The following is a 26420-nucleotide window of genomic DNA, read 5'->3' on the forward strand; positions in this document are numbered from 1 at the left end:
TTGGCTTGATCGGACTCTCTGCTAGAGGGGGTATTGACCAAACATTTGTGAACAAAGGACTTTGAATTCTTTGTAAGGTGTCTGCATTTGAGTTTCGTTGCAGACTGTTTAGTTGGGTTCTAAATTGGGATCAAATGGTAATCATTTATATTGTTGTGTTTTAACGCTTTACATTACTTTAATGGTTTTGTACTTCTGAATTAATGTTAAAAAATGAGATGCGTGAGGTGCATCAGCAACTGAATGTTTATTTCCATACTCGTAAAAATTGAATATTTACGATGGAGTGTTTCTCTTGAGGGCCTGATTTACGAAGATCCCAGCTGAACACGAGTGTAGTGCACAAGCATGTATGTGTGGAGTTGCCTAACTCATTTTCGTGAGTGGCTGACCGTCAGCTACTCTTTATATTGTAGATGTAGCTGCCAATACCAAATACCATGTTGTATCACATGACCTTTGTCAACAAAAGTTATGTTTCCTGGCAAGATCCAGTTGGCCACCACTAAGCAATAAAGTGCACACAATCTATATTATGTTTTACAGTAACACCTAACTATATGATTTCTGTGGCTATGAAACAAAGCATGAAGAGTGCACTCAATGCGTATCATTGTCAATGGACTCTTAAATAGCCCTTTGTTCTCTCAGTTTTATTGTAACAGATGCTAGGCAATGCACTTGGCATTCACAGCATGTTTTGGTGGTTCAATAATGCTTAGCAATGCTACAAATTGCATTGCTGAATAACAATAGCTCACTGAAATTTTTATGGAATTCCAGAAATGTTTACCCGAGCGCAAATGTTTGCCAGCGCTATGTTATTCTGCCTTTTAGACACAGGATTGAAAGATGCAAAATCAGCCAGCACAATTCATCTCAGGTTTGATAAATCACATAGCAGAAGCTAAATAATCTATTTGAGCATCTTCCGCTCATGATGCGTAACATGAACTGCACGGTAATATTGCTGTTTTAGGAATCAACTCAGGTTCCTTTTCTATTTTCAGGAGCAGTCAAATTATTGCCTGGTATTAGCCATGCAAGCATTTAATAAATCAGGCCTTTAAAGAGCTCAAGGCAAAAACAAATGTTTTATGATAGTGATAGTTTGGACTCATACATTAAATATTATCACAAATACGTGTAACGGATCTCAATGGGGAACTCTGTTTCAAAGTCAACCAAATCAAATGTTTAAAAAGAGCAGCTTGCAACCACACATAAAAACTACAAACAAGTGAAAAGCTGCTTAATTCCTTCGTGAATAATTGATATAACCAATTTTCATTATTATTAAACGCAAAGGAAACATGAAGGCTAACCAACACATTACTGACAACACCGCAGACATTTCTGGAATTGCCGTAGAGCCTCTGTTCCATTTGAGGGCAGTGTTGTTCCACGATATCCCATCCCCGAGTCCAGAACACCAAAGTGGGCTGTCAGACTCATCGTGGCTAACATTAATATGTCTTGCAGCACAGCAAGAGTACACCGCCACAATGTCATTATGCAGCCTAGCCTTAGTCCAGCAATTGATAGCTTCAGAGAGAATACAGCTCAGAGGTTGATGGGGTCCCTCTGCTAGCCTTCAGCTTATGATTTTAGTGGGTCATTCTTGCTTGGGTGCAAATGGATGCACGCACGCACACACACACGTTACATGCATTCTCAACCTCTGTTTGGTCCCAACTGAGTGCTTAAAAAAGGATGATGTAGAGTGCAGGCGAGGAGAGAGACAAAAAAGAAGAAGGGCAAATTGGGAAAGCAAAGACAATGCTGCGTCTCATCATACCAGCACAAAAACATGCGTTACTGGCAAAATAACAACCTCCGATACTCACAAATAAAGGGGGTTAGAGGGACGATTATAAAGTTAACGACCCAGACATATGTGATTTGTACATTGCGACAGATGTTGTGGAATTTCCTTGAGGAGGAAGAACCTTTGCGCAAATCCAGTGACAGCCAGCTGACAACAATGACAGTGAACGTCCCTCATCTTTATCAGGAACACACAAGATGGCTAGGCATCAAGTCATGCAAATGAGCCTCACAGATGCTTTACATAATTCATTTCCTCCACAATAGCTGGAGAAACAGGGCCCATTAGATTGTGAATCGGCTAAAAAGTTTTAGCAGGACAACAATGTCACTGTCGTTCAGGGATCATTCTTTTATTACATCCTGGACCCATGTGAGAAAAAAGTTATTTAAAATGCATGCTGAGACTGGAAATGAGAGGATAACTGCTTTAACCCAACCACCCCTAAGCATATTGGACAATGTTCCAATGTGAATTGACCTCAACTACCTTGTGTTAGATATCATTCCAATTAATGGAGGACTCCCACTTTGATGAGAGACAATCCTTGAAAGTTTTGCCAAGGTCAGCTGAAAATGAGAAAGAACCTCATTTTAACTTGTTTGGACAAGTCAACGGTGATGTCACCTGGGCTTTTTAAGATGGCAATAAAAAAAGGCCCTCTTTTCCCATCTCTGTAAAAGTCAAAAACGGTGGTAAAGGGGAAGACAGATGGCTTTTCATAGCGAGTATATTCAAGCCTTTCCCCAAACTTTGGGATCCAAAGTTTGTCAAACTTATTATGTATCTGTCAACAACATATGCTATACATACAGAATGTGCTGGAAATGTTCCAGGACTAGTGTCAAGAATCGGCCACAAAGATGTATTAAGTGGATAATTGATCTCACTAAACCTAATGCTGACAAATGGAAAATTTACCAGCAGTAAAATTGGGTAAACCCTAAAAAAATAATACATAAGAAAAAATAAATGGATAAAATGTCTTCATACAAAGAGAAAAATGAACGACTATGAATTGATTTATGTGGGGGGCTTATTCCAGGAAGCTAGTGATTTGTGATCCATTTGAGGATAAAAGCATATACTTAATAAATGTCAACATGTTGGCATTTCAAGTTGAAAAGGGTACAACAACAACAAAGAATAACGAATAAGGCTTCTTGATGATCAAAAACATAAGGAAGATAAATCCCCTACGGTCTTTCCATTAACAGCTGATAGGGGCCGAAAGATGTGACTTGACTAAGCTGCAGTAACTTTGAGGGGCTAAAAGTGCATTTGCAATGGAGTGCCGTAGCTCTTCCCTTTAATATGATGTTGTCTGCCCATGGCGCTCATCATCCATCATTTGATACTACGCAATTGTCCTGTAAGATCACCTGAGCCCATTTAACAAAATCCATCATGAAAGTCTTTTTTGCAGTTTCTTAAGAACGTACTTCATGGAAACTTGGCAGGGTTACTAAGAACATACTCGTATTTTCTGTTTCCATTCAACATAGGACGTGGTTATTTTGCAGGATATTTTCTTTGGACATGCTTGAACATTTGAAAAGAATAAAAGCACTGTACAACAAATCGTGATTTTGCCAAAAGAGACTTTTACATTTTTCGGAATAAAGCTGTTTAGTAAAAGTTTCAGATGTAGTGAAATACTTAAGTTTTAATTCAAGTACCAATTGACATTGGAATGCTGATGCGCATCTGTGACAACATCTGAAATAACTATAATAGTTTAATGTATTCTTTGTCGATTTAAAAAAAAAAAAGAAAAAAAAAGAATCATTTTGAAACTCAAAATAGCGGTCACCGTTGTTCTTCATTTATCCGGAGCCTGTGGCTGACAGGCGGGATAAAAGGCCACTGTGCAGCAGTCTGACAAAAACATGGCTCGAGTCAAAGGTTTCCCGTGGTACACCATCTGTCTCTATCGCTAATTTGGCTGGAGCTGTCTCACTGAAATATGCCTTAGCCCCAAAACACACAACCACACATACTTTTTTGTGGTGTCACAAATGACAATAGCGATGCGAATTTCCACTCGGGGCCTGGGGATTCAACATGTAAATTATTCAGAAACAATGGCAATGTGAGAAAATATTAGAATTGTGTTCTTGTGAATAACCAAAGTATGAGCAGGGACATTTGTGTCACTATTTTCAGTCTTTGATGATCGTCCAATAGAAATTGATCAGAATTGATATTGCGGCCGATTAACGCTCTGATGCAACATGTGGATCGTCATTATTACAATTTTGGGGTTTATTTGTGTTCATTTGAGTCATACAAAATATACAGTATTTGGCCTCAATTTCAAAGTAATAGTTAACGAGTCGATCTACGAAAAGTTCAATTTACAAAAAGCCTCTCGGAATACATTGTGTTTACATATCTTGGTGACTTATAAAAGAAAACAGACAGAAACACCATTTAGCACGATTACCAATTTACAAAATTCATAACCGTCAGAGGCTGGGATCTGATATAATTTCTAGTTTTTGTGTTTGCTTTTACGGTTTTGGCAATCAAAATCACAACAAGGTGACTATTTTCTTCACAAAAGTAGCGGTGCTTCCCTTCTCTTGCCTCCAGCTAACACCGTGATGTCATCATGGCGTAAGCCGTAAAGGGGTGCATTCATCTATACATAGTTGTCACCTTTAGTTCTTCACCTCTGAGTGTCATATCATTGGAAATTCCGCAACACACTCATTCAAGTATACATTTCCATGGTCTCAATGTCAATGTTAGTCTGATGCATTAGGGGATTAGCTTTTCGTGTGCAGATTAAATGGGATTTCGAGTAAGTGTCAGTTGACCTGCGTGTGCATTTTCACATTTTAATGGTCAGCAGCTACATAAACAATACATAAGCGCATGCGTGTATGGGAATGTGCTCCTGAAACAGCTGTTGTGTGTGTCTGTGTGTGTAATACGTGATCACCTTGCTTTAAGATCGTTGACTTTGACTGGGAAGATCTATAATGACTTTAACACTCCCACTGGATGTTAAAAGCAAATGAGGAGAAGGTAGCCCGCCTGGCGGAGGGGGCAAATGTCCGCCTTACGAGCGTGTCAGTTTGTGTGTGTGTGCGCTTCAGGTCCCCGACACTTCGCTCTCGCTCTCTGCAGTGGCGGACTGGATGTTACCATGGCAACTTGAGGCCAGCAGCCTTGATGGCGGGGTGATCACGCATTATTAATTGAGTCGAGCGGGTAGGTGGGTGGGAGACAAGGGAGGGTGGTGGAAAAGGAAATGACAAATAGTGTATGATAGGGTGTCAATGTTTTTAGAGTGTGTCAGCTGCTATCATCATTATGGTTTGAGATTGAAGCTATATTAAGATTCGTATGTCAAACAAATTGGCAAAGCCAATTTGACTTTGTGCCAGTCAGTGTCGACAAAAAAAAAAAGAATATTGTTAGAATTGAACAACAATAGGAGGCCTGCACAACTAAAAGTGTGTTTTTAAAAAGCAGGTTGGAATATCATCAATATCCATTTGAAATTTTTCACCTCAGAATAAAAAACGTATTCCTCGGTAACATGCAGATGAGTTTGTCGATCATGCATCAGGTGGGACAGTTGAGAGCCTTTCAAAAGTGCTTCGACATACTCGTAACTGTTCCCGCAAGAGGCGATGAGCCTCAAAGTGTCGTCACGCTGCCGCACTACGACCGCCACTGCAAAATATCCCTGCGGCAGCTACATTCTCTTTTCTCGATGACTTTTGCCTCGCACGCCTCCTCGACGGCGGCAAACAATTCTCCGCCAGAGACAGTGGAAGTGGGAAGTCGCCGTGAGGTGAGAGGTGGAGGGGGAGTGATTGGAGTGACTCATAGGACATGATGGAATATAGAGTAAGAAATTGAGAGTAGGTTCTGTCGAGATCGAGGTCTGACAACAAAATCAGGCGGCGTGGAAAGTAGGTGGCGAGGGAGAGAAGACAAAAGGATGAAATGGACAAACAGAAGAGGCGTGGAGAATAAAATGAGCTGAGAGGAGGTAGAAGATGAGTGCAGTAGATGGACATGAAGTGCGGAAATGAGTTTGTTTACTCTGAGAGGAACGTGTGACTGTCAGCTCCTTAGATGAGAACAACACTGGGCTGACAGCTCACTTACCGGCTTAACGCTGACATCATCACCTGGTCTGTATTGTGTAAAAAATTCATCTTTGGAAACGAATATCATTTCTTTTTGGGTGGGGGGGGGGGCTGTGTCTGGAGGCAGATGGGCATAAAACTGCATTTTGAGTTCAAATCTCCTGTGAGTGAGTTATTGGGCTTTCATGATAAGCAAAAGTTGAGTGGATATCTCTATTTCTGAACCAATGATTCGATACACTGGTAAAATATTGAGAGTTGAGAATATCAACTGTGCCTGTGTTTGTCTTTGAAGGGACATTCATATGTTGGATGTATTGCACCGTGACGTGGGGACATTTCTTTCAAGCACTTATGGCAAATGGTATTGGTCTACTTGACGACGTGAATTCCATCACAAACGGGTGGCTTGAATTGCTTCCGTACCACTTTTCTCAACAAGCTGGAAAGATCGGCAATTTCAGGGTTATTAGTTTTATTTATTTTCTCCTCGCATACAGTAATTGCGCTGAAGTAGCGTTCGAGGTAGCCAGAGTTTTTTTTTTTTTTGCTCATCCTGGTCAGACGACCATCATTGGATTGAAGAGCATGAAGGAGGAGGCTTGCAGGAGAAATGTATCTTCTCTGGTTTTTCTTTTTTTTTTTAATTAACTTGTCTGTAATTGGATCTGGGAGTTGGAAGGATGGTTCTGTCATTTCAAAGACAACACAGGTTCCTGTCCTAGAACAATGGGTTTTTTGCCTTTTGATATTGTATCGTTTCAGGCTTAGTGTGCGCCATAAGAGCCAAGACGAGGAGCTCGATCAGGGAAGATTTCTCCTTTGAAAGAGATTAACCATGAAATTATGATCATGGTCTTTACTGTTATGTGACCCGCATTCATCTGAGAATAAGTCAATATCGCACATCCTCAATGGGGTTGTTTAATGGACTGTGGCTAGCGGAGTCTCTCGATCACACATTGGTCTTGCTGTTGAATGCGCGAGCCTTTGAAAATGGCCAGTTAACTGTCGCTTTCACGCAATGAAATCAGGAGCATTGTTCTCAAAAATCGAGCGAGAGCGAGCGTTTGTACCCTCCGGCTCACAAACCGGGCTATGCCGAAATTCTCTAAACAACTGTGGTCACTCATTGGTACCGTGTTCTCTAACGAATTCCAATATAGGCTGAAGTGAGACGTAAACACAGTTGGTGCCTGATTACAACAATGTTTGTCACATTTCATTGTTTCCCCAGGAGCAATTCTAAACTTTTACAACAAAAGAAAAAACACAAACCTTGTTCACAACTTCCTTGACTACAAGACTAAATTGTTCATTTGATGAATTACAAAGTATTTTATTATTTAAATCTGTACGGGGTGAATGAATACCAAATAGATTTTTTTTTTGTACCACAAGGTAAAATGAGTCAAAATATCTGTTAGTGAAAGTGAACTGCATCATTTTGTTGATTTGTCCAGCACAGCAGCGGGTCTGTGTGTTCTCATCAAGAGCGGCAAGATCAATTAATAAAAAGAGGCTCATCTTATTCAAACATTTGGCTTGTTTTTTGGGGATAAAAGCCGGAAGAACAAAGCTGAAGCACAGCCGCACGTCAATAGACGTCAAGACTTTCAGCACATTTAGCTTTTGATCAAGATTCATTTCTGGTGCCAAATGTTACTCACTTTAATGACCATACTTGTATGAAGACATGTTATGGTGGCAAAACATGCTGAGCTCAACGTTACAAGCACACTGCGTTCAGAGTGAGTGTTTAAAATGATTTTGAAGATGGATGATTCTAGCTGACCCAGACATATTAGACACAGCAGAGAACAATGATGATTAAATATTAATCAGCAATACGATGAAGAAACGACTCCTAGCACACATCGAAAGTAGAAATATAGTTCCATCCATCACCAGAATAAAGTTTGGGCTTTCTTTGTTTTTTCTCTTGGTGCAGTTAAAAATAATTCAAAATAATGGAGGAATAAGTGAAACTTTTTTTTTTTTATATAGGCGTGTTAAAAAAAACGCAATATGTTAGCCTTTTTAAATATAGTGTTGCTAACAATATCATCTTTTTTATTCATCTGCACCAAAAATAATTTAGCTGGCACGACAATTCCCCTTCAATTATTTAAATGAAAGCAACCTCCACAATATTCAAAAAAATGTCTCTTGCAGCAAAAGTAAAAATTTTTTTTGTGGTATTAATGGAACGGTTACTCCAACCATTGCTTGTGCTACCGTCAATGGCAACAGATTAAATTTTTTTTTTTAAAAGATCTCAAGATACAGGACAACATACATCGAGGAAGCGATCGTATTTTTTTTTGTTCCGCTGCATGAATAGCACAAAGAGCACTCCAGGATTAAGGATACAAAGGGAAACCAGGACAGAGAAAACAAGACTATCCTACTGTGATCCCGCAGTGCCGGTCACGGAGTTGCCACACTCCCGTTTGCATGCGGAAGCCTTACAAGAGGGGGATGAAAAGGTCTTTGGTCCCTTAAGCAAACTTAGAAAAGCTCGCTAATTCCAATGAGTGTTGGGAGGATTCTGTACGTTAGCTAAATTTTCAATTAGGCCTCATTAAGGTGGAGCGTGTGGGTGAAGCGGAGCAGATCATCAAAGCTGGAACAGGATAAACAACACAGTCAAGTCAAATGTTCATTAACCGTCATTAACACGTTGAGCGTGTGAGAGAGGGAGACCTTGGCGTCATTAATAGGGAATAATAAAGATTTAATGAATTCACAAAGTGTGTGGGCTGCACTTGACTGATCGATTGCCAGCAACAGCGACAAACAGATGTTAGACATGCGACGACTGCGCAGGCCGTTTACAAGCATTCTGCCGGGACCCAAAACGTGAGATTTACTCGGACAAAAGCAGTTTTATGTGCACTTCAACGATGCATTTTATTTTATCTATATTGTGGCTACTTTACAGAATAAACTCAGATGCTTATTGAGTTTTTCTTCAAGGTCGGCAATAACAAAACTTTCACAAGTCGGTTTATCGATAGATTTTTAAACTGTAATGTATTTCTGACAAATTTATTGCCCTGGGCGCCGCTTGCCAGAATACTAAAAGCATTGAAAAAACAGTTTGTAAGCGACATACACGGCTAACTTTGTTTTCATTGGTCCCTGCAGCACTTTAATGTAATCTGAGGAGAATTTTGAGGGGGAGAAATTGTTTCAACACAAGCAACACTAGTTTAACCTCAATTTATTGTTTGGGTAAGATATGAAAAGAAAATAAGCAAGCTGTCAACAGAACTATGACAAAAGCAAGCTTGGCTGGCTTAAAATGTAAATTCAGAGAAACCTCCCTAAGGTCATTAAATGCAGAAAGACAGTTACGTTTTCAGCAAGCGGCAGGATGAACGAGCAGAACAAAGACGCCATTTGCGGGTCTTTGTTTAAATGTTTCTGCAGTAGGTTGGATCCCAATTTATATTAAAAGTCAAACAAGAATCATACCAATGTCAGTAATGTGTGAAAGAATAAGGAAGAGAAGTAATAAAAGTTCTTTTAGCAGAAGAATTAATCATACTATACGATTTTATATAAAGTATATAAGAGTACACACACACACACACACACACACACACACACACACACACACACACACACACACACACACACACACACACACACACACACACACACACACACACACACACACACACACACACACACACACACACACACACACAAATTTAGACCCCCCCCAATTGTTTCCTCTCAGGGCTTCAAACCAACTTGTGTGTAGCTGTCAGTTGAAATTAGCAGACTACCGGTATCCCTTTCCACTAGACTTTTTCTGACTCTGGCAAATCTGCAGGCTGTCTGCATCCATCAGAAAAACACACAAAGACAAAAACACAAAGCCAGCCACTGCATTTGTTCTCTTGCTGCAGCAAACACGCCCAGACGGAGGCGCTTCACCTGACCTCTAACAATGGCTTCTTCTTCACAACAAAGTGGTTGAAAATGAGGATGTTAGAGGAGGCTGTCTATTTCTAAAGACAATGGCCTCCTCTTTCTCTCTCTCTCTCTAAAGTGTCAGAGACAATCAGTCTGTCCTCATCCCTAAAAATACCTCCAGGGATCTGCAGGCAGTCACTGAGAGAAAGGAAGTTAAATAAGATGACAAACATACACAAGCAAAATGCACTGTGCCTTTTTAGGTATAGCGTACTTTGTTTTTTTCTTACTGATTGCTGTTGTCTATTGATTTTAGGAATATAAACTCATGAGGGCATCTTTTTGCCGTTAAGATCTCTTTGACAAAATATATTTTGATTCAACATGAGGAAGCTTTTCAAAGATATACTTGATTAAAGTTATATATTAGCAATGGACAAGATGAATATATGATCACTCAAATGTGAAATAAGCAACAATATTGCTAAACTGAAGTGGATCCAGTAGTGATCCTTGTCCAATACCTTTCGATACATTGAAAGGGATTATTGATCTGGATCACTCAAGAACCTCAATTGACAGAATCCTTAATTGGCTGGAAAGAAATGTCTTTGACAAAAATGTATTCTGTTTGCTGTTGTTGTCCTTGCTATGTGTTAAATATAAATAACCAGAAGAGACAAGCAATGAGTGGCACAAACCATAAAAGTGCAGCTTTGTCTCTACAAAGAATGCGTGTTGTCAAACTATGAACGCTACAGGCAAATGTTGGCCTTTTATAAAATATGTCGCATTTTGTGTGCATGTGTTTGTGTTTAAACTCTCAGATGCACATTTGTACTTTGCCTCACCCCTTCCAATATTCCTTCTTAGTTCTGTACTGAAGCCACTACTAAAGTGCATTTAACATAATAAATATTTAACTCTTATCTCAACTTTTCTTTTAATCTCGCTAAGCATGCACCAGGAGTGTGAAGGCTAATGAGTGGTGTTTAACAATAGATCCGTTCACACAATTAAACTGTAGTGTGGTTTGTACGGTCGAAACCAATTGCATATATGGCCTTCGACAGTAATTAGCATCTTGTTGATAGAGATAGTGAGCAACATATTAATTCTGCTCGGAAACACTCGTAAACAAAATGTCGTTCTTAAAATGTTTGCTTTGACAATTCCATTGAAAAACTGACTTATAATTTATAGAAATTGAATAGAGCCATGACAAAGCAATGTTGATCACACACAAGCTTCTATATTTTCCCTCTTCTTGGAAAGACCCCTGGGCACATTCATTAAAAGAGGAAAGCTGTGCTATAAAGACACGAGTACTCCATACGCAGGCCACCAAGAAACCCTTGAATTTATACGACTGCAGCTGCAATGCGGGGGCTGCGAGGCATCTATGGACCGAAAAGGAAACAGCCAAGGCACAACTCACCACTGGATCGGTAAAAAAAATAATAATAACGTGGTTTGAGACTATTGTTGCTGCAAATGAATTCACTGTAGGCATCATCGCAGTAGATATATATGTGTTAAATAATCATATAGTTGAATCTAAATAATTAAATAAGCATGAGAGCATGTTGTGATAAATAGACAAATATATAACCAGGGATATATGCGTGTTTAACTCATGCATGCAAGTATATTTTTGATGGAGTCACATTCAAATGAGAAAGGAACATCTCAGGAGGGGACATTCATAATAAATGAAATGTTGTGTCCTGCTTTAACATTGTGGAGTTGACTTACTAGAGTTTCATATTTTAAGATGAGTCACGACACTTTGATGTCGTGTTTTGGCCACGTGGAACAGGTACGAATATTTATTTATTTCTTTTGATGCACGGCCAACATGTTGGTGGTAACGGTTTGATCTTAAGGGTAAAATTTTACCTGCCCACCTAGAAATGAAAAAAAATCTATATTTTACTGTGTTTTTACGGGAATCATGTCTTGAGACACCAACATGCATAACAAATGTTATGTTGCTAAGGGAAACTGGCAGGCTAAATAAAAAAAAAATTAAAAAAAGGCATAATTTACTAATTCTTGTCAACTTTGATGTCACTGCCTAGTGTGACGTATGTAGCCTTATTTAACTGGGTCATCTGCACCTGATTGCCAAGTTTCATGTGTGTATGAATGTATTTGTCAAAATCTGATATACATGTATGGATTAAAAATTGGATAGACATATTAAATCATGATTAGGCACTCAAAGACTTCTCAAAGACTGACAGAGTGCAATCTGCCTCTAGGAAGATATACAGAGCACACCATTTATTCTTCTATTAGTTGCCGTCTGGACTAAAGAGACGATTTTCAAGCGTCCCCGAAGGCAGAATTTTATCAAAGTGGACATTTTTTATTTTGTCAAACTGAATTTAAAGTGATGATTGAAAACCTGTATGACCTTTAGACAAGGAAAGAATAAATATGAGAATTCATCTCGGGAAAGTTATTCGTTTTTACAGACAGATAGCCTCGGAAGCAGGGCGGCTGCACTTGTGAAGTGGAAATACATACATTTGCATGTCAATTGCGTCTTTTAAGAGCAAACAATGATGCCACCTTGAGGGACCGGCTCCTACCTCTGGGAGAAAATGTCTCTGTAGGGACTGCCGTGCTGCATGGCAATACCGTAGCCGCGATCCGGCGCATTGCTGCCCACCGTGTAGAAGGAGCAGTCCTCGTCGTTGTTGGCGACGTACTCCAGCACCGCCGCATCCCACACAAAGCCAAAGCGGCCGTACTTCACCTGGAATAAAACGTTAACGGCATCAAGACATGGGACATTCTTTGAATGATTGAAACATTTCTGTAGATCAGATGGATCAGGGACTGCACGCATATTCCAGATGGCCGCCAAGGACTAATTCATCACAGACAATATTTCATAAGCACGCCGCAGCAAGGTTATTTTTCTCTTCTGAGATAGCAAATTTAAATGGAAAAACAACTTTGCTGCTTATCGTTCCCTCTCGACTCTAAATGCGGGAGTGTTATTGGCTTACTGGCTCATTTTATCCCTCCTTTGTGGGGTACTTGTAAAGTGCTACCTGCACTGAATCTTTGGACCTACAAAACCTGCCTCAAATATCGTACAAATTATGCATGGCATCCAGTTCCACTTTTTTCCAAAATCTTTTGAGTGGATTGTTATTGAACGCTAAGGGCAAGCCTATTTTTGTGTCATAATTCACAATCAGCATCTGTTCCATAATAGCCAAAGTTCTTACGGTAACAATAAGCACACCTAATGTTTATGCAGAGAAATAAAAAGTAAAGAAACCAACAACTCAGCGGTGACACTTGGATAACTTTCCCTCCAAACACCTTTATTTTCACTTGGTGTGTCATAAAGTTTAATGGTACTTTATGAAATTTTCAAAGCCTCTCTTGTCTTTGCTGAGTGCATGTGTTTCACCTCAGTCGGCCTACGCACACTGACTGATACCTGCGAACCGACAACCACCTATGATTGGATAATTTCACAGTTCGTAGTCCTGTGAAGTCGGCGTGTGTGTTTAGCGGTTCGAGTGTGTGCGCGCAATCATTCAGCGTGGGGCTTCAGAATGTATTTTGTTCAACTCTTTACAGCTTTTCAAACGAACTCAAAAAGTTTTTTTTTTTTACTTTTAAGAATAAATTCCCGACTTTCCAGTATTGTTTTACAATTAGAAAAATATTAGCAATATATTAGCAATAGCAGAAATATTACACACGTTCAGTACCTGATTGTCTAACTTATTCACATAATGCAAAAATATTTGGTTTCTTGTTTTCTGTTCCAAAAATGTCTCATGTTTATTTACAATTTTTTTACCTTGGCGGCGTTGGTTGTCTGTGCTCAACTTTCCCTTTTTTTCATAGCTCACAATTTTCAGAGAGCAGACTTGAGAATAAAAGCGTCTTTTCACTGGATCCATTAAATAGCTGCAAGGTTGCAACATTCATTGTGATGCTTTGGAGATGAACTCATTATTTTACACTGATAAACTTTATTTTCTACTTCTCTTGCCAATGTGTCTACAGGTACTTCTTTTATGACCAGAACAACAACGGATAAGAGAGGCTCTTGTCCTTGAATCACAAACACATAGCAGCAGGGATGTTGATGACAGAAGAACATGCGTGTTCCTGTGGAATTTCTTATCATGCAGGTTGAACTGTTGACATGCATGAGCGTTAGCCCTGACCTGAGTTTTTACATGACGCCACAAAGTCCTTCAAAAAAAAAGTGCAAAACACCCGTGATCTCTTCCAGACTGAATAAACGACATAACCTGTAATTTTGCCAGCATCTGCTCCATGCCGCATCTTTGACTGAGGCCACTTAAGAAGGATTATCACAAGCCTGCTGGCATGTTTGTGTTGATGACTGAAGTACTTAAGTCATGATCAGGACCGATTTGAAGTTCGCTGAGTGGGAACTCTACCATGAAACCAAAGCAGGCTACACATGTACTGACAATTAGGCTTAATTTGAGCTGTCAGTCACCGCATTAAAATGCCAACGAGAAGGGTTTACAACTTCAATGTGAAGTTCAGATAACGATATCCTGCCTCACACAGGTCAGCCTTGGAATTGCATATGGTTTGGGGGAGGAGACTTGATGGTGGTGATGTTAAAAAAAATCAAACCATGAGGAGTCCAATGACCTGGGACATGTAGCTGTTTAAAAAAAAAAAAATGAAATGCAGAAAGAAAGAGAATTGGACTCAGAGGTTATGGTAATCCCACTTCAATCAAACAAAAACACCTTAAAAATAGCTTTTATGAAGACTAACCCGCAATGTGCTCTCATTAAGTGTTTTGGGTGCAAACATTTTACAATTTTAAACCATGCCTGGAGTATACAGCAACATTTTTAATCAAATGGATGCCCAAATTCGTATTTGTGTAAGGCCATACTGTTTGCGCTTAGTACCATCTTGGGAGCTTTTAGTACTTTTATTGTGTGGGCATAAGAAAGCCGTTGACTTTTGCCTCGAGTGAACTCTGTGCTAAAAGTGTTGACTCTGAGGTCTTTGCTGTAGCATGTCTAAAGTTGCGCCGAGGTAAACTTGATCAAAAGTCCCTCAAAGCGCAACAACACGGCTCCCAGCAGCCCGACAACACACCTACACATCACTCCTAACCGTAGCATCAGACCTTATTTGTTTGCCTCTCACAATTGACACCCTGCTAAGATCCATAATCACAGAATTGAAGGCACCTAGGTGTTTTGCTTATATTTCCATTACTTGTGTCACTCTTCATTTTGATCCTCTCCACCTGGGGAGTAGAGTAAATTAACACAATCACGTTTTTATCTTGTTGTTTACATAGAACGTCTCTTGTTTTTTCCCTTTTGCGGGGGCGCTCATTTTACCAAGAAATGGACAATGATGGTTGGGTTATTTTTGCTGCAGGTTGCTGTTGCATGGTACTGAAATACAGTTTATAAAAGTAGTGGCAAAGTTATGAGGTTAAAAAATGAAATAGCAGTCGAAGAAAAAAAAAAAGATTTTAGTGAACTGAGGGCCTCGAGTCGATTTTTTTTAGTGGGTGCCCAACAAAAAGTTAACTTGTATCTCGAATGTCTACTTTAGCTTTGTGCCTGTTTGCATGTCATCTTGCATCAGTCTTCTATGACTTTGAATCGTGTGATTCAGAGAAATAAGAGCAAAGTAGGCATGAGACTTTCGTGGAGTAAAAAGAAAAGAGCAACTGCCTGCAGATACACTCGGATCTTCATATCTTCACATCTTAGGCCACACAGTCCAAAAAAAAATAGAAAATAGACGACTCCTGCCTCGCTCGCAAATAATTGCAACTTGTGCTGATTTCTTTTCAAACAACTCTCGCAGCTACTGTTTTGGATCCAAAAGCACACAGTGCAAGATCAAACGTCTTCTTTCTACCTCCGAGCATCTTCCTAACCTCGTCTCTCCGGATCGCCGCCGCATCCCGCTGACTCTGCTGCTGCTTTTGTTTAATTCTCATTTGAACAAATCAAGGGATTACTGGTTCCTCCCCGGTCGAATATTCAGTCAGGCTTCCAGAAACATGTGCAGACATTTGAATAAAAATTACATTAGGGGCAAGCAAAATCGATCAAGGCGCGGCAGAGAAACGCCATGTGTCCCTTCATGAGTCTCAGAGCCACCATGTCTGGAGATCAATTTTGTATTTGCCTTTGCTGTCAATCATCCTCCCCCACCACTACTGGCTCTGTTTTGGTATCTTGTTTATTGGTGACTTTTCCGATGCAGACCGCTATACTGTATATGTGTGATAATAAGATTGGCTGACATTCAGCTGTGTGCTTGCAATTGTCATTTCCTCATATTGTGCAATTGAGCTCCGCATGCGTACTGGAAAGCAGGTGGCACTCAATTTCAAATGTGTAAATGCATAAATAGTTTTACAGTAGATTTCCCTGCGCCCTCATATTTGCTGTTATTGGCAGATGCAATATTCCACTTCAGTCCTGAAGGTGGCAGTAGTGTTCATTATAGCATAGTTTACCACACAGAAGAAGTGACAAAGAAGTTGCAAATTAATTTTTGATACTTGACGTAATGTTTTTGAGAAAAAAGGTAAAAAAAGGTGACAAATTTTACATTGGTAGTGGTAACAATTTTGAAAGCTGAATAACTATTTTAAAAAAGTAAATCCAAGCAATAAGCATCGGCTACTTGTAGCGCAGTGTAGGCTAATGACAGCTTTGCGCGCAGGTGGCATCAATCCTCTGGAGGAGATCTGTCCGACTGCTCGCTCCAGTTGGCTCCGTCCCCCTGAGATTGCAATCTGACAACTTCTTCATTGCTTTTCAGTCTTTTTTTTTTTTTCTTGGCTTTGTTGTTTAATTACCCTCGGCTGTCTTCAATGTTTCTTTGGGAAGCGTGGGAAAGTAATAAAATACAAATAAATAGATTAATACATCCCCCATTGTCACACCATATGCAAATGTTTGTTCAGACTTCCGTTAAGCCGATGAGAGATATGATAGTGGAAGTGAGGAGTAATTGGAGACAGATGTGGGAGACAGATCATCCGCCATGGATCAGTGAGCCAAAACCAAGATGCCACCCTTAATAGGATGCGGCAAGAAAACCATTAATTTTCTATTTTCTTTTCATCTTCCTTTTGTTGGATTATACTTCATTATTTATGTGTTGCTTGCCTCTACAAAGATCACATTGCTGCATTTTATTTGGCATCTGAAATCTTAATTGGTTCTTTTGCACGTGTATAAGAGTGCGCGCTAAAGGGTCAGGTTTCTTGAACGTCTGCCTTGTTGGCATCTTGTTGCCTGGCAACAGGAGACCTCAAAGTTCATCACAAAACCAATCAGCCAACTAACTAACCAATAGGGATATTGCCCTTTTTCAAAATGCTTTTGTTACACACATTTAATTCACTATTAGTGGAGCACATCAAAATCAAAACTTAAGGGAACATATACCATATTTTTTGGACTATAAGGTGCACCTAAAAACCTAAAACTTTCTCAAAAGCCAACAGTGCGCCTTATAATCCGGTGCGCCTTATATATGGACCAAATTCCTAAATTTAAACTGGCCCGAAGCATTGTGTCATGAAATCAATCATAAGTGGCCCGCTGAAGACTATGAATCATGAATCAAAAAGACTATGGATCATTATTTTGTGATTATAAAGTAATTTGTTGCGTCTGAAATTGAAATAAAAAAGATAAAATGGAGAATGATTTGATTTGGATTAAAAATCTGACAGGATGCATTAATGGTGCGCTTTATAGTCCGGTGCGCCTTATAGTCCGGAAAATACGGTAGTTGTATTATGAAAAATGTTTTCTTGAATTGCTTGTATACAACTGTGGTAAGTATGCATACATGTGGAAGGCACAGTGAAGACATTCGATTTTCTTTTCAGTGTGATATAATGTAGTTGAAGAGCGAAGCAGGGTGATGAGACGGTTTTGTCCATTCATTCTGCCATCAATCGTCAACTTTCAAACAGGCAAAGCCATTTTTTCCCCCAACGACGCAGCTCGCTAGCCCCGCCGACTCAGTCAGCCATTCACACAGGCTCCACACAAAGAAGCAAAAGTGAATTGTGTCTGTCACCTCGCCGCTCCCAACACGCAGGGCCAGCGAGCGACTTCAAGGTCATTGTAGATTACAGAGCCGCTGGACCTCTCAGAGCGAATGACAGCGGACTGAAAGAAACTGCGGGGAAAAAAAAAGTGTCTTGAAGTTTTTGCTGAGTGTCAGAAAGATGAGCAGTGAATTAAAATGTCGACTTTGTGTCTCTCGCTCCAGTGTCACTCAAGCGTATCTCTGCTGCTGATCATTTCTTTCCTAATGGAATAAGTCGTCTTTTAATAGTTGCCAAACTGTGGCACATCACATTTCGTAATACGGCGAACTTACGTTAATTGCAGCCTAGTGCTCTCCACTCCAAATATGTACAATATATTCAATTTCCTCACACTGCCCGTTTTTTTCTGTTGTAAAAGCGAACAAATCGATGTCTGATGATGATTTTTTCGCTCTTTAATAGTCAGTCTGTGATGTTTTTGCCACTGATGGATGGCGGACACTCGTGGAAATTCCCACTGCTTTGCCGGAATGACGCCAATTCACTTCACATGAGCCCTTTGGCAAGGTAGTGAACTTCTAACTCATTGGGAGGCGCTCTTATTTTTCGCAGAGCACCCTCAATCTCTCCAGTGGAATACATTCTGTAATGTTTGTTTTTGTTGGCCCTTGTGTAGTCAATAAGAGAGTGGAAAACAATTCATTCCGCCTTCAGGGACTCATAAAGTTTTTTTTCCCTTCTTCTGCTTCCTCGACTTTGAATCCATAATATCCACCCATGCGGGCTTTTTAAAGCCCTCCAGAAATAAAAGAGAGGGCTGTTAGCTGTAGCTTAAGGCTTCGCGGGTGGAATAAAACATTGATGTGGGTGCAATGTTCCGCACACATTGTTTCTAGAACACGCCAATGAGTCATGACCTCTACGAGACCTCACACAACCCAACACACACATGCACGCACACACAGACACACACACTGTATGGACCTGTCAAGTGGCGAGGGAGCGTTTAATTTGCAAAGCCCGCCGGTCCTCATCACATGGTTGGTGACTAGCCTCAATGGCACACCTGTCACCCGACAGCGCATGCACTCTTGCTGCGTGTTGTTAACATTCCTATCTGGTCCAAGCTGGACTACGAAACCCAGTTCATGGGTCTCTCGTAACATGATTAATCCTGTGATTTTACCCCGTGGCTGACTGCTACAGTGAAACCTCATTCATCATGATGGTTAAGTTCCAGACCCACTCAGGATAGGTGAAACTATAGAAATGATATACAGCCACCCCAAAGATTAAAAACATTTAAACTTTATAAAACACACTTTAAATGTATTGTAAATGTATTTGAATACAAATTGGAAGCAACCGGATACAAAAATACTCTCAGGATTATAGTTACATTATTTTTTTGTCTTTAGGAGGTAGAGCATATAGTAGTGGGGTGTCATGTGACATTTATTTTTAAAACAATTTTTTTTCATCTTTGTCCAGCGTTCAGTAAATACCTATCAGGTGTCTGGAGGGATACACTGTTTTTTTATTTTAATTATTTAATTGAATTGAATTATTTCATATTTTAAGTTCTGTGGTGATACCTCACAATCATTCTTAACCCCTTTAGTTCGTTTTCGTTTGCATATAAAAAAAAAAAAAATGCTTTATTTTTTTTCCCCCCTAACATAGTAATCTGATATCATTTTATGGATTTGAGATTTGAAGGTCTTTGATGGATTGCTTGTCTTGTGTTGCCGTTGATAGCATCAGCTTTCTATGCAGCAGAAAGCAGAACATTAAATCATAAAATTGAAAGCCCGTATTGGAAATTCACATGCAGTCGGGGTTACTTAAGTGCATTTGTGAGCTGAAGATGTCGTTCTATTGCTTCACGTTTTCACTTTTATTGAAGGTGGGTAAGCGGAACGGCTGAGGTGGATCACGCAAGATTTTGGCCGGCCCGTGATGTTGGCGTGCCTCTGTGCGTAGAGGAGCAATGAAAATGCAAATCATCTTGGACCGCATTGACTTGTTGAGTCCAAATGGGCCAATAAGAAGCTGGGCGAGGTGATTTGGAAGCACTTTGATGGTGTTTGCGATCCAACTGGGCTGCGTGCCTGTGTATAAAAGGTCACGACTCCTCTCTGTGAAATGTGTCTTCCAATTGAGTCGTGAACTTTAAGGATTGGTGTTTCTCAGGGGGGAAGGCTGAAATGGCACTGGGTAGAGCTCAGACAATGCTGCTAAACAATCATTTCAAAATAACAATTGACTGGAAAGCGTCATAGATAGCCACGCTTGCAAACTGCATTTTTACTATTTGCAAATTCATCTAGTCCTTTTTTCTCGTTACGCACAATAGCGTGAGTATTAAAAAATCAACACGCATATTACAAATTGCCACATTTCACCAAAGATGTCTGACTGCATGATGATCATCTTAAGCTATTTACTGACAGAAGGATTAATCGGAGCTCTTTTCCAGCTCGAGTAACTTTTGACGGCTCGTGTAATATTTCTCATTTCAAGTTCAAAGCTTTATTCTGATGTCTTTGCAGAAGGGTTTATGAGGACTCAAGCTGTCATCACAGACTTTAGGCTGTTTTTGTAATCATTTTGGCTGTCTACGCTGTTTTTTAGTTTAACTGTTAGCCATCACCATTTTGAGATTTAGACTGATTATGGGTTAAGAGAAGCCATTCTAATTTTATTCAACATTAATTTACAACAAAATTATTCACAACCAGTCACAATATCTACTACACGAGAGGAACTAAACCGGTCGATTTGTCCACTTTAAAATTTAAACATACATGTTCAAAGCCTGAAATCTTTTGAGAATAAAGTTTTCCGCTAAAGAAATGATCGTACTCCTGAAAAATATAAGGTTAATAATGTCACAATATTTAGAAAGTAATATTATAAGAGAATAATTATTATATCCCTACCCATTCCTAAAAAAACTGCTATGAAAATATCTGTAATGGTATTATTTATTTTATTATCAGAATTTCAGGTATAAAGCATCTTGCAGTGGTATCTATAAAAAACACAAAAAACACAGGTGAAAAAGTATGGCCATCCCTAACAATTTGCGTTGAACTTCCCAGCTTTGCCTTGTGCTTTCCAGACACACCCATCGAGTGCGAATCACATTATGGATCACTTTAGCAATCATTTTTCTAGTAGTGTTCCCTCATTATGACTTTCCTTTTTATCTTTTATCCAGCTCAGTTGCCTAGTGGTAGAGTGTCCGCCCTGAGACTGGAAGGTTGTGGATTCAAACCCTGGTCATACCAAAGACTATAAAAATGGGACCCATTGCCTCCCTGCTTGGCACTCAGCATTAAGGGTTGGAATTGGGGGGTTAGATCACCAAATGATTCCCGAGCGTGGCACCGCTGCTGCTCACTGCTACCCTCTCCCCCAGGGGATGGATCAAAATCACACGGGGATGGGTTAAATGCAGAGGACAAATTTCACCACACCCAGATGTGTGTGTGACGATCATTGGGACTTTGACTTTAACTTTTTTATCAAACTTTTTTTTTGTAAGCGTCAGACTACCTCACACTCCCCTCAGCCCGGCCCGGCTAGCCGACGCCCTCCTCGGCTTCGTATGATCTATGGCTATATCATTTTTTTTCCAAAAAGTCCATTAGTAGCTGCCACCGGGCCGTTACCTCCTCCACGGACACAGATAAAGACGCCTGGCGTGGCTGCCCTGTGAGCCATGAGAAAATGAGAGGACAGAGAGCGAGTGGCCAAGAGAAAGATGGATGCACTGCAGGAACACCTTGACCGCCGTGGCTCGGAGCCCAGCAGCCAGAAAAGAGAGGAGTGGTAAATGGGAAGATGATGAAAACAAAAGAGAGACGACAGCACAAAGGAGGAGAGAAGGCTTTGCGAAAGTGAAGACAAATGAAGCCACAAGACAGACTTTGTGTCGGATATTGTCCCAAAAGAGATTCCCTCCTCCATTCTTCTTTTTCATACTTTTTATCTCGGGAATTAAGATAGCTACCTAATGCTTCGCTTTCGGTCAGGCTGGCGGATTTCTTATCTTACAGTCGAGGCCATCGGGTCGCAAATTAATCCTGTTGTCAAACATGGCCAATGTGGCTCATTGTGTCGTCTATTGGACTAATTGCATTGCTGCGTGCTGCCTCATTTCACCCCCTAAGACAAACCAAGTGTGTAATCTCCCACGCTTTGCCAAATAGAGAGAAATAATACATGTTCTACATGTTTTGGACCAATAGCTGGCATGAAAAAAGAAAAAAAACCAATTATATACAAGATTTAAATTACAAGTAAAAAAATAAAAAAATTCCCGAGGATGCAGCTGCACTATTATGAGGAAAATTAATTTTTGTAAAAAAAAATATATATATACATGCATGCAGCACATAGGCAATGGAAGGAGTCTCTCTGTTAAATGAATCGTGTTGATGGAGGGAAACGGCTGGTTAGAAGCTTTGGCTGAGGGCCACTTTTACAAGCGTTGAGCATTAAGTGAGGCCATTGCAGGTTTATAGACGCCATCAAATATTCTGTGATTTCATCTCTTAAAACGGTGTGGAAAAAAACCCTGTGAGGACTGATAGATGTGCTGTGTGTATTTCTAATCAAAACAGAAAAATACTAAAAATACCTTTAGCCTATGGTGATAAGCCGGTCTGCACAAAAGTTTCTGAGAGTAAAAGAAAGTAACACTGTTGTAGAAATTCTTTCGCAGAGAAGATATGCTGCATTTTCTCCCTTTCTGACTGCGTCTCGCTCCCTTTCTTATAATTGTAATAAATCATAGCAGCATGCATGTCACATACAGGCAAGTATCCGCCGAGGACCACCCTGCTTTTCCACCACTTGTGCGTTATCTCGGCCAGGCTTTACAATAAATACAATAACAGCAAAGTTGTAGTCATTGAAAATATGCACACGCACGCACGCGCACACACAATTCCAAGCACAGTTAATTAATTACATTGACTGTAAGAGATGTGCTTGCCAGATCCTGTAATTATTACAAATGGAAGAGGTATAGGTGTTGGAGAGTAGAATATAGGCAAGAGGCAGCGGAAACAGATGACAAATAAGCCGAAAAGGAGGACGCGCTAAATACGACCAGCTGGAAAACTAGCAAATTGGGCAGGATAAGCAAATGCAATTCATGTCAAATGTGCTACGTTGAGGAGACCCTAGAGAGAGTATTTCTGCGTTTAGTAGCATTTTGTGGGTGCTTTCGAAAGAAGTGCAAGACATCAATTCGTCTAGGCGTCGAGAGAGACAAAGAGAGACAGAGAGAAAGAGAAAGCGAGAGATGGAGAGAAAGAGAGTGAGGTTGTCATGTGACTGATAAGATAAAATAACTTTGGCTGTCTTGACTCAGGGATGAGTTAAAATCCAGAGAGTTGCTTCAAATCCAAAAAGCATTCCTAATAAGCAGATTTCCGGCTTCTCCTTTCTAATGCTTTTGTTTATTTTAAACAGCAAACAGTGTCCTTTACTGGTGTAGTGATTCCATCCCATCTCCAGCAGTGAAGTGTGAGTCTCCCTTTTCTCACAAATGACCGTCTTATTCGAAAATCCCTCATCAATATTTACAATCTGCCACTTTTTCAATAGCAAGACTCGCCTCTTGCTTTCTGCTCCTTTTCGTTTGCCTTTTTGCCCGAATCTCAATTTCAACACAGGAACGTAGTTATGGCACGCACATAAGCAGAGGATTGTAACAGCGGGGAAATATGTTTGCTGTTTGGGCTCGTTGGGCGGAATTCTAATGAGCTATCACACTCTGCAGGAAACGGAGCTTTCTCTCACTCTGATTTCTCTTTTTTTTCTTCTACGTCTTCCATCTGCCGACAGGGTGATTTGCACTTGTAGAAAGTAGAAATGCCAAAAAGGCATTTGGTTTTAGCCGAGGCTAAATTATTGCCGAGGATATTGTGCACGGTCGTAATCGGGAGCGGTGACGGATGTATATCAGGGATGCTTTCTGTGGCGAGTTCACTGCCGTCTAATAAAACGCACTGCAAACAATATAAATAAGATGCTAATTTTCATAAATCGAATGAGAGTCGTCGTTTCGGACGCAAGTTGAGAAACGTCAGACATCCTTAGAAAAAAAAAAGCCTTTTTCCATTCTTTGCTACCGTCACGGCAACACAGATGGCCGCCGTGCGGCATAACCTTGGCAACTCGGACCGACGGCTCGTTGGCAGGAGGCCGCTTTTAAAAGGATGATGACAGTGACATGAGCGAGACAAGCGTGTTCATGCCGGCCACTGACACACAAACGCTGCTTGACGGCTGTGATGCTGATGCTGAGAGGCTCGGCCAAGAGGCCGAGGAATGCTTTTATTTGTCCACCTCTCCGGGATTGAATTTAACACCATTACTGGTTTACAGTGTAACCTTGTTTAATGCTATCGGTGAAAATATATGCTGCAGATGATGTTAAAAAAAAAAAAATTGCTTGTTTGATTTTGTATTCATGACCTGTGATGGACTGGCAAAGTGTTTTATGTTATTGATATACTTTATTGATAAAATTAGTCGCCTGTCAGTGTGAATTGTCTGTAGGTGTCCAAAGATTGACCCATGATTGGTCTTGGGTGGAACCCACCATTCATCCAAAGTCAGCTGGGAAAAGCTCCAGCGCACCCACGACACTGATGAGAACCGGCCATCCAGAAAATGGATGAATCACTTTATCAGGTATGTTTAATGAAGTGTCCAGAAAGTGTTTGTTACTTATAGCACAAGCATGTTAATTCAACTTTTTTTTTTTAACACAGCGCATTTGCATATAGTCACTTGCCCTCATGTTAAACTTCATTTCGTGACAAGCCCATTTGCCTTTCCCATAATGTAGCCCTTATCACGTCTGTCCATTTAGCATAATGACTCCAGAAATTATGATAAAAAAGTGCTGTCATTTCTTCACCTCTACTACATAAATTTGGAAAGCGCGAGTTAGGAGCTGTATAATGTGACACAATAAGAATTCGCCAATTTGCCATAATGGCTTCAGCGATGATGACAAAGATTATGCAGATTCCGCAGGCAAGCCAAATCAGCCGAGACCTGATATTAAATTCGCCAGTTTAGGCAAAAGTAAGAACTTACACGATATACAGTCCTTACAGACAGTCAAAAAACTTTTCAATAATTATATGAGGATGTCTTACTCGTGATAGGAGTCTGTCGCTATCTTACGTTACTCTACCTACTTGAAAAATCTAAATAAAGTAGACCACTGCATTTGTAATAATAATAATAATAATAAATTATATTTATAACGCACTTTATATTCGGGGGAATCTCAAAGTGCTTTGTACTTTTCTACACCCACCTCCATTAGAGAGCAGGGTGGTGATGGTGCTCACATAGTGTTGTTGATTTAGGAAGGAAATATGGAAATGGGCTCGTGGGGCCCTTATATGGATTTGGTCCAAATGGAGAAAAGTAGACAACGAGAAGGTGAGAGCAGATTTAAAAGGAGGGGAAACTGCATAGAGACAGAACATATTGGATGGCGCTTCATTTTCATGTTTTTACGAATACATCAATTCATTTTCTTATTAACTTAATGGACTACGAGGGAGCAATAGTGCAGTGGGAACCATCAAACACACAAACGCACCCTGTCTAACATTAGGGGGAGGACATTGGGGACAAATGCACAGATGTCAAAGTTGTCCTCCTATGGGCTTCACTGACCATCATGCATTGGCCATCATTCAACAACCCCCCCCTCCTCCTCCAGAAAATGATAGATGTCAGCATGGTGGCCTTGTGGTGAGCGCATCTGCCTCACAGTCAGAAGATCCAAAAAAGACATGGGTTCTCCTCATGCGTTGGTTTACATTTTGAATTTTAGTATATGATTACAAAAGTCGAATGATAAATACTTTTTTTTTTTTTTACAGTACAGCATCAGAATAATACAAGTTCTGTCATTTTCATGAGCCATGAAAACCCTGACGACTAAAAGCTGTTGATGAGTATAATCCAACTGAAAATTCCTCTTCAAAGAAATAAAGGGTTTGATTTCAGAAATGACTTTTCCGATCGACCAGGCACATATACATTTATGTATGAGGCTTTTTACTCACAGCTTTCTAATACGGCACCTTAAGCTCCCTCATTGGCCATCGTTTACTGCAACGCTCGAGTAGAAATTTGGAATATGCAAGCCCCCCCTCCCAAAAAAAAATCCATTCTCTCAATTCTCTGCTCAATTTGGCAAAGGGGTCTCGGTCAGCACTTTAAGACGCATACCAAGCCTTGAGTGGCACGTTCACCCAGTGCAGCAGAAGGTCACACTGACAGAAAAATCACTTGAACTGACAATCCACTCAACTCCAAAAATCACTCCGAAGTCATCAGAGACTCTTAAAGCGCCTGTCAGATATTCCCACTTACCGCAATGGGGAGTGTTATTGATATTGCAGGTGTGTGTGTTTGTGTGTGTGTGTGT

General features: G+C 40.2%; 1 protein-coding gene across 5 annotated transcripts in view; it reads right to left on the reverse strand.

The window, feature by feature from the left end:
* The window catches only part of grid2 (glutamate receptor, ionotropic, delta 2), a 261431-nt gene that overhangs the window by 11436 nt on the left and 223575 nt on the right, over positions 1 to 26420 (reverse strand). For all 5 annotated transcript variants that reach the window (XR_005098888.1, XM_037259602.1, XM_037259603.1 and 2 more), the window contains one exon: positions 12462 to 12628. Coding sequence is in view for 4 of the 5 variants with exons in the window: in XM_037259602.1 (XP_037115497.1) it covers positions 12462 to 12628 (167 nt within the window). In the remaining variant the exon portion in view is untranslated. The remainder of the gene's footprint in view (positions 1 to 12461; positions 12629 to 26420) is intronic.

This window comes from Syngnathus acus, chromosome 9, assembly GCF_901709675.1.
Source record: "Syngnathus acus chromosome 9, fSynAcu1.2, whole genome shotgun sequence".
Lineage (NCBI taxonomy): Eukaryota > Metazoa > Chordata > Actinopteri > Syngnathiformes > Syngnathidae > Syngnathus > Syngnathus acus.